Here is a 13,652-nt window from a genome sequence, read left to right on the forward strand (position 1 = left end):
ATATATATATATATAACAAAGACTCCTTTGATCTTTTTTCAAAGAAAAAATACGACGAATAACAATAGAGTTATAAATGTATATTCGTACCTTTACTCGAATAACTTTTTTTTTTTACAACGAACGATGAATTATTTCGAATTCACATTTTACGACGGGAAAATCTGAAAACATTTCATTGGCAAAATCATTAACTTTAAAGTCGACAAACATTTTAAAAATCTTTATATATGTTGAAGCAAAAAATTAAAATTTTTTGCTGAATTAATTGTTTTATAATTACTTTATGATAATTTTACATACAAATAAAAATAAGCTTAGTTTAGATAATAATAATATTAGTTTGATGTAAATAATTAATAAATTATGCAAACCGTACGAGTTCATTTATGTTATAAATTAAATCAATTAAATCGTTTATTTAGTGTACTATAACTATAGTTCCCATTTGATGAATAACGGAACGTATAATAAAATTGTTGAGTAGGCTAATTTCAAATTCCGATTTAGACACAGAAGCTATAAGAATACATTGATAATATCCAATAAATACTCATTCATTCATTGATTAAATTGCATTCTTTTTTAACATTCAAATATTCAGATAATTTGACGAACTTTGTAGTGGTATTTTTCTTCCATGATGCCAATAAGCGTAAGAAAATTACTAAATATTTCATAATTTAATTGCGTTGTCCGGAGGTTTCGTTTATGGGCGAGGAAACGAGCGGGTAGTATTGCGCATTTCAAGCCACATTTCTGCGTCACGGTGTATTTTCTGAACGTTCACACTGTCTCCATCATAATAAATATTTTTTTTTTAAACCTTCACTGTTAATTAACCTTTCATTATTGACCATAATTCTACAAGCACCATGAACCACACGAACGAAACTTAACTCACAAGCTTTAGGAAATAATTCACTTCCGTATGTATTCTCAATAAACCGAAATTTAGAGGAGTTGCGGTCCATGGCCAAACCAAAAAATTCTACTTTACGTAGAAACATTCAAAAACCGAAATTTAGAGGAGTTGCGGTCCATGGCCAGAACAAAAAATTCTACTTTACGTAGAAATATTCAAAATGTTGATACCAACTCAGGCGGCGTGTCGATGAGTTTCCAGCTTCAAGAAACGATTAGGCATCGCTTATAATATAATGGATGGACATCAAATATCTATATTAAAGAGAGCGCATTTTATAAAAAAAAAAAAAAGTATTTTATTATTATTAATATATATATATATAAAAAAAACACTTATTTAATGATATCTAAAATTCCTTACAATATCTATTATTATTATTATTAGATGGTTTAGATGTAGTAGATTTTGTAGTAATAATACGTTTTATATTTAAATTTTTTATGAAAACCTTTTTAGAATGAGTATTGAATTTTTCTCTCCATTCCATTAAATCATTATTCATAATAAATAATACAATAATATTAGGACAATAATTTAATATAATATCAATATTTTCCTTATTACAAACCAAATCAATTCCTAATTGAATTAATGAAGAACCAGATTGTTTAAGTAATTGTAATAATAAATTTCTTGTCTCAACATCATTATCATTTTCACTAAAAATTTGTAATTTTCTTAAATTAAAATTTCTAAAATCATTAGTAATATCCATATTATTAAAACCATTACAATTAAATAAATAAAGATTTTTTAAATTAATTAAATTTGGTAAAATACTTAAAGAAAGTTTTGTAAAATGAATATTTTGTAATTTTAAAGAAAATAAAGTAGATTTATGATGAGAAAATAAAGATAAAAATATTGATTCAGAAAAATTATCTTTTAAATTTGAAATATTAAATTCAAATAATTGTTTTTGTGATTTTATAATATTTGATATAGATTGAATCAAATCATTATTATAATCTTTTGAATCAATTTTAAAATCTAAATGATTGATTTTTGTAGAATAAATTGAAATAGAATTTAATAAAGTTAAAATATTATTTGATCTAATTTTAATATCTTTAAATTGAAATTTTGTTATATTTGATAATACTGGTTTAATAGTAATATTATTATATCTTTTAATATTTGGTATATCCATAATACTATCGTTGCATGTTGAAGAAGAATTAAATAAAAGAAATTTTAATTGAGTGGAATTTTGTAAAAATAATTTACATAATGCTGAAGCTATTGAAAATGCTTGATATTTTTCTTGTTGAAAATTGGAATTTTTAGAATTTGAATTTTTTAAATTTATCATAAATGATGTATAAATAGTATTCTCTAAATCACTATATGATAATTCTTTTAAATAATTAGGATAATTATATAATGTTTTAAATGAATTAGGAATTTCCATATCAAATGGATGTAATGAAGGATTTAATTTAGAAAATAATAAATAATATTCATCATTATCAAGACAAGAAATATAAGTTCTTAATAAATTATAACAAATTCTTGGATCTCTTGATGGTGTATGTCGTAATATTGAAGGAGGAAATAAATCTCTAAATGGATTATTCCATAATATTGGTATCACATTTTCACACCAATATTTATTTACTAAAAGTAATTTAAAAAGGTTTTTCTTATTTGAAATTTGTATCGTATATTTAAATATTTTTTGCATACAATCTGAAGGTAACACTATCTGTCTATCATGTAACTTTTCATTTAATTTTGATTCTTTAGTTTTATGTTTGTAAAAATTTATTATTACTTTTATAATAAAACAAATTGTTGGCATTATCAAAAAAATTATTATTAAAATTAATTAGCATTTAGAAAGTAAAAAAAAAAATAGAGAGAAAGAGAGAGAAAGAGAGAATTTAAAAAAGATTCGAAAGCCACGAGATAAATTTTGTGAGATTCTAAGGGCTTATTTATTTGTTTATTAGTTATCCAATTTTGGACAGCTTATTGATTTTCATTAATTTGGCGTCTGGATTGTCACCGTATTATCTTCCAAAATTAGATCTCCTTCCCCCTCAATTCTTCGAACTCTGAATCAAAAAAATTCAAGCCAATAAAATGGTTAAAATAGGGTCGGGAAAAAATTATTTTATTTAAATTCAGGTAACACACTCTTGTGTCAACAAAAGAAAAAAAAATGCACAAATCATAAATTCTCAAGAATTATTTATTTCCGGTTTGTTTAACAGAATTTTCCCCATGCATTTTTTTAATAATTTTTGTGATTCAATTTGTGTAAGGATTTAAGGGATCTTATTTGATAAGTCCAATTTTGGATTAGTAGGTTAAAGTAAGTACAATGATTAAATTGGCAAGTCTTATATCATTATAAAAATAACATAATATCTTTGAAACTTGGAAAACATATCGGCCGATTGTTAATTAGCGAACCCAAAATTCCAAAGTACAGTATTTATTATTTGACCAATGATATTTTTAACAACAATATTAATTGATTCGTGCAAAAAATGGGAATGTGAAATTATGTCGAATAAAGGTAATAAAAATCTTGAAAGAAAGTTGGAAATATTTATTTATTTTTAGATAAATATTTTGAATTCATATAAATTCATATAATGAAAATATTACCTAAGGACAGAAAATAAAGAGATCTACATTACATATTTTGACAGTGATTCACTAACCCCTCGGATCATGAATTAATATGGTTATCAGGATAAACTGTAACAAACTTATTATTATTTTAATCGCCCGAATCTTTTTATTATACTGGAAATCTATTACGAAATCTGTAAGGAAGATGGTGATATACATGAGGACAGATTGAAAGTTTAAAATATAAAATGTTAACGATTAATAAGATTCATCGTGTAACCATTATGTAAAATAATAAATAACCATTGGTATAATAGCATACACAAATATATTAATTGGTATTGATTCCCGATCGACAAATCGAAACTATAAATTTCGTAAAAAAAAAAAAAAATTTTTTATAACATCTTAAAATCTTTTTGTAAGTGAACCGCACTTGCACAAAAGTTTTTAATTTCTTCTTTTCTTTTCTTTCTTTTTTGAATTGGCTTTTTTTATTTATCTTTTTTTTTATTTATAACTTTTTATTCCGTAAATTAACGTAAAAATATGATACATATATCATAAAGTTATAATCTATTACAATAAGAAATTCAGCCCACTTTTTTATTATAAACGCGAGAAAAAGAGAAAAGTTGAAGGTAATTAATTTAATAAGTTAACATTTTAAAGAACTTGTTTGATTTTTTTCGAAAAATTATTTATAATTAATATAAGAGTAAATTATTATAATGTCTTCTAAAAAATGGGAGTAAATTAATTAATTAATTCTTAAAATTATTTTTAGTTATTTTGTATAATGGCGTCAAAATTGAACGCGGATTGTTTGACGGAAATATTTGAAATTTTGGAATCAGATCAAGTAACGACATCAAGATCATGTACTTTACATTCTTGTATTTTAGTTAATCGACAATGGTGTTCAATAGCGATAAAGATATTATGGAAGAATCCATGGAATTATAGAAAAAATCTTGAATGTGTTGCTCATACAATTATCAACACATTTATTTCAACATTTTCTAAAGAATCAAAAGAAAAATTAAAAGAAAATAAAATTATTATTATACCTAACGAAATATTAATGAGAGAAACAATTTTTAATTATGCAAAATATTTAAAAAATTTAAATTTATTTCATTTAGAAATAACATTAGAATCATGGTTTCATTATTTATTATCATCTCAACGACAACTACAACGACAACAACATCAACAACATCAACAAATGGATGATGATGTAACAAAAATTTCCTTGAGAAATTATAAATTTATTTTTGAAGAATTATTAATCAATTTTTTTAATCAATCAACTAATATATTAAATTTGAATGTTTCAGCTTGTCGGGATAGTAGCATTTCTTCTTTAACAAATTCTATTGAACAATCAACACGAGCGATGGATTGTTTGGCACATTTAAGATATTTTAAATGTAGTGGAACGATGCCAAAATTATATTCACTACTTTCTAATATAAGTCCAAACCTTATAAGAATACATATAGAACGTTATATGATCACAGAAGAATTGGCGAATTTAATTAATGTACAAAAAAATTTAAAAGAAATTGGATTTCACAAACATCCAAGTTTAAGACATCCACCATTATCATTAACAAATAATATTATAGGTACATCATTAATTAATCAATCTTCTTCAATTGAAACGTTAATAATTAAAGGAATTTATTTTCAATCAAAGAATTTATCATATTTTGAAAATTTAAAAGAATTAAATATTAGAATATGTGGTGGAATGAGATATACTAGGGAAGAATTATTACCTTTAGCTCTTGTTTCTTTAAATCATTTACAAACATTCTTTTGGTATTCAACACATTATATTTATTTAGATTTATTTCCAAATTTTTTTAGAAATAACGGAAAAAATTTAAGATTTATTACTATTAAAGGATTCATGATTTCTGATCCAGAGAATGCCGGAATATTAATTAATAGTATAGCAAATCATTGTATAAATTTAAGATCATTCTCGGGACCGATCTTGAGAGAAAATATTTTAGAATTAACAAAAATGATAGAAAATTGTAAAGAATTACAAAGTTTAACTTTACATCCATCAAGAAAAAAATGTTATGGACCACAAAAGAAAGAATGTTTTGATGAATTAATGAATGTATTAATTAATCAACAAAAAAATATTAGATTATTTGAATTAACAATAGTTTATAGTTGGAAATTTAGTTTTCTTCAATTTGAAAGGTTGATGAAAAAATTTGAAGAAATGCAAAAAAAGAAATTTAAATTTTCTTTTGATCCAAATATTTTAAAGGATCAAAATTTTAAATATATTGCAAATAAATTTATAGATTTAGGTGTATTAAAAGAAATCATTGATTTTGAATTTGGTCAATAAAAAAAAAAAAAAAATTTTATTATTTATTCTTTATTAAATTTAATAAATTTAAGAATATTATTATTTTGATATTCAATACAAATTTCTTCAGTTAAAACTATAATAGAAGGATTACAACAAAATTCAATAGGAATTTCTAATTTTTTCCTACTAAACAAAAAATTTTTAAAAGGTTCTAAAGAGATTGTCCACGTATCAACCAATCTTAATTCTTTTAAAGATGTTGGAGAAACGAAAGTTATTACATCTAATAAATCATCAAAATATATTTGTTTTGGTACATCCCATAAACTTTCACGATATTCTCTAGTAGGACAAAGACGTAAAGTTTTTAAATTTTTACAAAATTCCAATAATTTTCTAAATTCAAAAATATTATCTTCCATTATAGGACCTTCATAATATTGTAAATTAAAACAAGTAATTGCTATTGAATTTAATAATAATCCCGAATTATTTATATCTATAAATAATCTCGCTCCAATAGTAATTTTATTAAGATTTTGTCCATTTAATAATAAAAATTTTGAAAAAATTTCCAAATAAATTGAATGTTTACATTTCCAATAAAATATTTCCAATTTTTTTAATGAAGCATTTAATAAAGGTTCTAATTGTTCCCTTGAATAAATTCCACTACCATTAGCTTTAACTTTTAATTCTCTTAAATTTTCAAATTTTGGTAATAATTGCATAGTAAAATATGTAGCTTTAAATTCTAAATAAGTTGTGGATGGTGATTTTTTTAAATTTAAAGAACAAATTTCATTTTCTTTAGAATTTAATGATGGTGGATTATTATTTAATTTCATACCAAAATGTTTTTCAATAATAATTTCTTTAAGATCTTTTTGAGAATTAATTAATAAAATTAAATCTTTTGAAATTTCTACTTGTCCAACATGTAATCTTTTAATATTTTGACATATTTTTGAAATTGCTGGATATAATTTTACTTCAATTGATATAGTTTTATAACATTGAAATTTTGTTATCATTGAAAGACATTTTTTTGCTTGAGGAATATTTTCAATAGTATCAGTTAAAAGATCATAATTACCATAAGTTGATGTAGCATTTAATGTATATAAATTAGGTGATTGTGTAAATATAAATTTAAAAAATTCTTTAATTAATAATTTTAATTTATATTCTGATAATTTATTATATTCTGATATTGATTTATTATTAAATGTTTCAATAAACCAATAACGTATTGATGATTCCAAATGATAAATTTGTAAATTTCTTAATAATGATATATAATTAAAAATATGTGGTTTATTACTATTAGATTCGATTGATGATAATTCGAACCCATTTTCTAATAAGATTTCTTTGGATTCTTTTGGAAATGCTGAAATATAAGTTTTAATTAAAGAAACTTGAGAAGAAATTTTTTCTCCATTTCGCCATGGATTTTTCCATAATTTTGGTATAGCGCATTGACACCAAAGTTTATTCACAAGAATACAAGAATGTAACGATTTATGATCATTCTCTAATATTTCGAAGATTTTAATTAAACAATCAATATTCAATTCAGTAATCATAATTTTGAAAATTAGAGGGGAAGGAAAAACAAAAAAAAAAAAGGTAAGGTAAAAAAAAAAAGAGGAGAATAAAAGAAAAGATCAACCTAAAAATCTCCGGATAAATTTATCAATAAATGTTTATCCAATCACCATTCTTACTCTAACGTTAAATGGGGGAAAATGGAAAAACTTGTACTATATAATTTAATTTTGGCCACAATTATGAATTATGATAATTCTGCTTTAGAGCCGGCAAAGAATTATGTATCTTTACTAGATCATAATAGGTTAGAAGAGTTACACGACTTTTTTTCCTCATATGAGAAAAAATTTTTTTTTTCTCTGATTAAAAAACTCTCTAATTTAAAATTTTTTTTCAAAAATTAAATTTTTTTTAAAAAAAAAAATAAAATAAAATAATTAATTAATTTTATTAATAATGTTTAAACAAATATTTAATCAATCTAATCAGATCATTTTATCTAATTTATCTTCAAATTTTAAGTTTAAAAAACGAATTTCAACTAATTATTTATTCAAAAATTCTTCGTTTAATTACGTTACTACTAGAAACTTTACTGATAAAAATATTATTTATAATCAGAATCTTTATTTATTTTCTAAATTACAAATAAATGGTAACGGTCTTTCACGAAAGAATACAAAAGGAATTCGTTTTCAAAGTACGACCGTTAATCAACAACCACAATCATTAGAAACAAATGCATTAGGAATGATACTAGATCAAAATAATGAATCATTATTATTAAAAGATCAAGATATGAATAATGATAATGTATTGGATTCAAATAGTAAAATATTTGAGAAATCGAATTTTATCGCTAACGAATTATCTAAAAATGAAAAGGAAATGTCGGATGAAATGAATCTGATGGAGAAAGATAATTTGAATACTTTGGATAAGAATCAACAAATTTTAATAAAATCTATGTCATTTGCTAATGAGGAAACATCTCTAGAGACATTAAATTATGACAATGAAATAAGAGATGCCCCACTAAAAACTGATGTTTTAATTTCACAAGTTCCAGAACCCTTTTCTGATAAGGAAGCATCTTTTGATAGTAGTGGTTCATTAGAAAAAAACAAGGACGCAAAAAAAGATGTAGAAATTGATATTTCAACTTCAAATATCAAAGAACAAGTACATCATCCAATTATTCAACTTGAAGGAAGGAACATTGATGATTTATGGAATGATTATAAAAATCTCACTCAAGAACAATTTAAGACTTTGACAGTAAAAGATTTCAATCTTATTATTGAAACGTTCAGAAAATTCTTAAAAGATTCTGATTTTTCTGATAAGTCTGATAAATCTTTAGTTTATAACAAAATCATATCAATATTTGAAGATCTTGAAGGGAAAGCAAAGTTGACACCTGATGTTTCCACTTACAACATATTTATGTCCACGGCTTTAAATTTGGGTGATTTATCAAATTTACGTAATTTATTCAAAGTTATGAAGAGTCGAGGAATTCAACCAAATACAGTTTCATATAATATCATGATGTCAGGATTCGCTAAATTAGGTTCACGTCAAAATATATACTCGTTACATAAAGAAATGATTAATTTGGGAATCAAAAGTAGTATAGTTACTTACACGATACTACTTGCTGCACGCGCTAAGGATAAACACTTTTTAGACGCTTTAAGATATTATAGAATGATGTTAGAAGAAGATATAAAACCGGATGTTCAGATTTATAATGTATTATTAAATGTTTTAATGTATGATTCTGATGGGCATCAAATTATTAAAATTTATGAAGAAATGAAATCAAGAGGAATCAAACCAACAGTCTTAACATATAATAGTCTTATTAGAGCAATGATTTTACGTGATGAAAAGGAACGCGCGAAGGAATTTTTTCGTGAGATGGAATCTGAAGGAATCAAACCCAATGTTTTAATCCTTGATTCTTTGGGGATCACCGGATTAGACGCTATTCAAAAATTACAAGATTCGAACGGTGTAAATTTAAATTTATTAGATTATAATACACTTTTACGTGGATGTTTGAAAAAATCTGAATATGATGACGCGATCAAAATTTTTAATATTATGCAAGAAAATGAAGTTTATCCAAGTCTTGCAACTTATACTATTCTAACAGGTGCCTATTTACAAAATAATGAAATCGAAAAGGCTATAGAATTATTTAACAGGATGAAAAATGATAATGTATCTCCGGATTCACAAATTTATACTTTTATGATCGATTCTCTATTGATACATAAAAATATTGATGAAACGTACAAATTATTATCAGAAATAACAAATTCGGAAAATGAAATAAAGTTTAAAAAGTCAGAAGTTATTCGACTTCTTGATTCGGCTTCAAAATTAGAAGATAGTAAAGTGATTGAAGAACTTTTTCATACGATATCCAAAACTGAATCTCAATTATCAAATGTAGCCTTCGAAAAAATTCTTTGGCGCGTAGCACAAGATGAAAATTATGAAGAAAAAATCGATTATTATTTAAATTATATGGAAAAATGTAATATTCCAACTCGAAATACAATTTATGGATCAATCATTGAAGGATTTATTCAAAAGGATGATGATAAAAATTCTATATACTGGTATAAACGTATGATTGATGATGGATTCATTCCAATAGGAAAAACCATTTTCAAGATGGTACAATTACTTTCTAAAAAGAGTAAAATTAATAATGTATTGAAATATTGGAATGATTTTTATAATTATGGAATTAAACCTGATAAAGAAGATTTTAATTTTATAATCGAATACTGTTGTAAATCGGGAAGAGAATATATAGTATCGGAAATTTTTTCTCAATGTAGAGAGATGGGATTTAATCCTACAAGTGGAAATCTTTTAAAGATTATGCAATTTTATTTTAAAAAGTCCAAAGTAATGAAAGTAATAGAATTTTGGGACCTCTTTTATGTTTTAAGAATTCATCCCAGATTGGACGTCATTAATTTTATGGTGGACTTTTGTTGTACGTTAAAAGATAAGAAGCTTGTATCACAAATTCTTTCTCAGTGTTACGATACGGGATATGATGCTTATTCACTTTATAGATTAAAGAAATCTAACAAAGGGACCGATGAGATTAATGCTTTGTTAAATAAATTAGAAAACACGAATAATGATTCTAGTGAGAAAAATTTATATGAGAAAAATTTAGAAGTAATTGAGCATTGGATAAATTCTCGAGAGAAGAAATCTAATTTATTTTCAAATTTTAATAAAAATTTAAATTTATCCGAAATTCAGACGTTAAGGAGAGTATTAAATATAGAAGAGCGAGCTATAAGAAAACGAGAAAAATTAACTGATTTCTTACAAAAAAATAAAAGCTTATTAGATCCAGGTGCTCAAAAAAGTTTAAAATCTTGGACTCCATATAAAAAATACGTTAAAAATACCAATAATTTGAAAGATGATGTTAATTCAAATATTGAAGAAAATGTAAAGAATGTTGATTCAACCAATATATTATCAGAAAATGATGAATTATTAGTTGATTCAATAATTGATGCAACTTTTAATAGTGTGATCGAACAAAATGTAACGGAATAAATCAAAGGAATAAGTTTTTAAGGGAAAGGGAATTTTCTTCTTTTTGATATTTACTGTATATTCAATGTATAGAATAACTTTTTTTTTTTCAAATACAAATAAAAATTTTTTTACGAGAAACTCGGGTAATAATTTTTATCGGTTCATTAAGTATTTAATTTACAAAATTTTTACATAATCCTCCAACGACTACATCGATAACACCGCTAATCTATCGAAAGTACAATGAAGACTATTTCACAACAATTTCACGACTATTTCACGACTATTTCAACTATTTCATGACTATTTCACAACTATTTCACGACTATTTCACGACTATTTCACGACTATTTCAACTATTTCACGGCTATTTCACAACTATTTCAAGGACGAAATTAATAATAAGCATTTAGATGTCACGGAATGTGATACTTTGAACCACTATATAATACGTGATAATGAAGTTTATAGTTTATTTTATTTTTTCTTTGTTACTTTAAAAAGTTAAGGAAATATTCTTTGATGTAAAATAGACTAAATCTTGGTTAAGTATTAATTTCAAAAAAGAATGTATCAATTTGAATTTTTACTGTTTTTTAAAAAAAAATAGCTTCTTTTAACTTCGAAAGCTTTTTTTATTAGACTTTTTTAGGGTTGTCAAAGACGGATACCCTTATCTCGTTCATTTTTGATCTTAAGATCCAAATATTTGATTGTTCTCCTATTGCCTTGTTCAACATCGAATCAATCGATGTTGAAGTTCTGCTAGTTATTTTAATAATGTTGTAATTAAACTAATGAAAGTTCTTATTTACATATTTAATAAAATGAAAATGTGAATTTATAAAATTTATAATTTAGAAAGAGATGTGAATATTAATATAAAAATAATACAATGAAAATTGTTACATAATATACTAAACAACCATTAATTTAATCTGCTTATCTCGGACAAGCCTAACTTTCTGCAAATACTGTCACACTTATGGTTCGCTAAGAAACATTCCTCGATACCCCTCTTTCCAAGATTTGTTCTCCCAAATCTTAAACGATCCTTACAATGTATTGCCGGATCTGTTAACAAGAACTCATCGGTGAGTTCTACTCCTTGTAAATCATAAACCACCAGATAACCATTTGTGTACTCATATGTAAAATGTGCGAAGGCTTCAAGGATAGAATGATATTCTTTAATAACTCCATTATTCACATTAAATCGTTTAAATTCGGCATCACAAAATTTCGGTTCTATAGTATAATATCGAGTAGAGAAACCAGCGGTACGGCGCATGATTTGTACTTTAAGGAAATTCACCTCCTTATTAATACCAACTCTTGCGGTAGCAGAATTGAATTCCTTTGATAGGAAATAGGAAATGGTAGAAGATTCTATAGCTTCGAGGCATCGTTCAAAGGAATTTGCTTTTTCGATACGTTCTTTAATAACAATTTTCTCAATTAACTCCTGAGTTACATCGAGAGCAAAATAAGCGTATCGTTCTGCGCCTGATGAAAAAGGTTTCGGGGCATGTTTGTAAGAGAATTTTCGGAGAATGAGATTTGATCTCCGTTTAAAATATCTTGGATCCTTAATATCGGTCAAGGTTCCTGGGAGACGATAATACAAAAGTTCACCATTTTTGACAGGAAGCATGTTCCAGTCAGGCTCACGTGAATCTTTTTCAAGCATCTTTCGCTGACGAGTTTTTTCCATGGTACTAGTTATTGTGACGGTGGTAGTGATGGATGAACAGATAGATTCAAAAACTTTTGCAACTAATTCTTCTGGGTCAAGTCCTTCTGATGTGAGATCAAACACTAAAAATTTGCCCATTATACCACGAAACACACGAACCATTTCATCGGTTTTATTAGTAATCTTCCCGAAATAATAATGAATTCCTGACGATCTAATTCCACTTATAACACTTTCTGCGGTTAAACCATTCGGGTCACCTTTCGGATAATCATCCTTTAAACGAGTGAAACGACGACCGTGTGGTGGACAGTCACCCAAATGAAAAAGAATACGAGTGGAATGACGCCAGCTCAAATTATTTATTGCCGCATCCAGACCACCTAAAACATCTTCTGGTGCATCACCACCACCATCTGCTATTACTTCATCTGTTAAATAACGTTTAAATTCTAAATGTGAATCAGTGAAATCAAAAATCTGTAAACGATTGGAGTCACAGTGATCACGGTAACCGCAGAAACCGATCCAAAGTTTGATATTAGGATTTGTACGTTCCATATGTTCCACCACTTGTTGAATACAATCCTTAGCAGCAGCGATATAACTTCCCATGGAACCCGTACAATCCAACACAAAGCATAAGTCAACATTAATATCGACTTTACTAATATTATTGATATCATCAAGTATTTCGGATATAATTTTCTTTTCTCCTACTTTTTCACCATTTTCTTGTTTCTGACTATCAACAAGTGTCACAGTTTCTGTTGCAACATTTTTACCACAAAACCAAGAAGTGATAGTACGAAGTTTACGTTTAGACATTATTCAGGTTATTTGTTTTAAAATTATTATTATAACTATTTAATTTTTTTTTTAATTTTTTTTCTTGAAAGATGAAAGGCGGAAGGGCGGGTATGATGATAACAACTTATTAGTTTTTTTGACGGCAGATTTTAATT

General features: G+C 25.4%; 5 protein-coding genes across 5 annotated transcripts; 2 read left to right on the plus strand and 3 right to left on the minus strand.

The window, feature by feature from the left end:
* Nucleotides 1-390: 390 nt before the first annotated feature.
* Nucleotides 391-2,824, minus strand: OCT59_003941 (uncharacterized protein). Its single transcript, XM_025324802.2, has 2 exons — nt 1,289-2,824; nt 391-1,179 (listed from the first exon to the last, which is right to left on the minus strand). Exons 1-2 carry the CDS (start codon nt 2,727-2,729, stop codon nt 1,172-1,174), a joined length of 1,449 nt encoding a protein of 482 aa, XP_025184323.2. The 5' UTR covers nt 2,730-2,824; the 3' UTR covers nt 391-1,171.
* Nucleotides 2,825-3,997: 1,173 nt separating this feature from the next.
* OCT59_003942 (uncharacterized protein) lies at nt 3,998-5,923 on the plus strand. The gene is made up of 2 exons (XM_025314808.2): nt 3,998-4,152; nt 4,299-5,923. Exon 2 carries the CDS (start codon nt 4,311-4,313, stop codon nt 5,886-5,888), a length of 1,578 nt encoding a protein of 525 aa, XP_025184322.2. The 5' UTR covers nt 3,998-4,152; nt 4,299-4,310; the 3' UTR covers nt 5,889-5,923.
* OCT59_003943 (uncharacterized protein) lies at nt 5,896-7,465 on the minus strand. Its single transcript, XM_025314807.2, has one exon. It carries the CDS (start codon nt 7,439-7,441, stop codon nt 5,912-5,914), a length of 1,530 nt encoding a protein of 509 aa, XP_025184321.2. The 5' UTR covers nt 7,442-7,465; the 3' UTR covers nt 5,896-5,911.
* A 302-nt stretch (nt 7,466-7,767) lies between these two features.
* Nucleotides 7,768-11,009, plus strand: OCT59_003944 (uncharacterized protein; the record flags this gene model as incomplete). Its single annotated transcript, XM_025324801.2, has 1 exon — nt 7,768-11,009. The coding sequence occupies exon 1, from the start codon at nt 7,863-7,865 to the stop codon at nt 11,007-11,009; it is 3,147 nt and encodes a 1,048-aa protein (XP_025184320.1). The 5' UTR covers nt 7,768-7,862.
* Nucleotides 11,010-11,441: 432 nt separating this feature from the next.
* Nucleotides 11,442-13,633, minus strand: OCT59_003945 (uncharacterized protein). The gene has a single exon (XM_025314806.2). It carries the CDS (start codon nt 13,513-13,515, stop codon nt 11,920-11,922), a length of 1,596 nt encoding a protein of 531 aa, XP_025184319.2. The 5' UTR covers nt 13,516-13,633; the 3' UTR covers nt 11,442-11,919.
* Nucleotides 13,634-13,652: the final 19 nt, after the last annotated feature.

This window comes from Rhizophagus irregularis, chromosome 12 (genome assembly GCF_026210795.1).
Source record: "Rhizophagus irregularis chromosome 12, complete sequence".
NCBI classification, from domain to species: Eukaryota; Fungi; Glomeromycota; class Glomeromycetes; order Glomerales; family Glomeraceae; genus Rhizophagus; species Rhizophagus irregularis.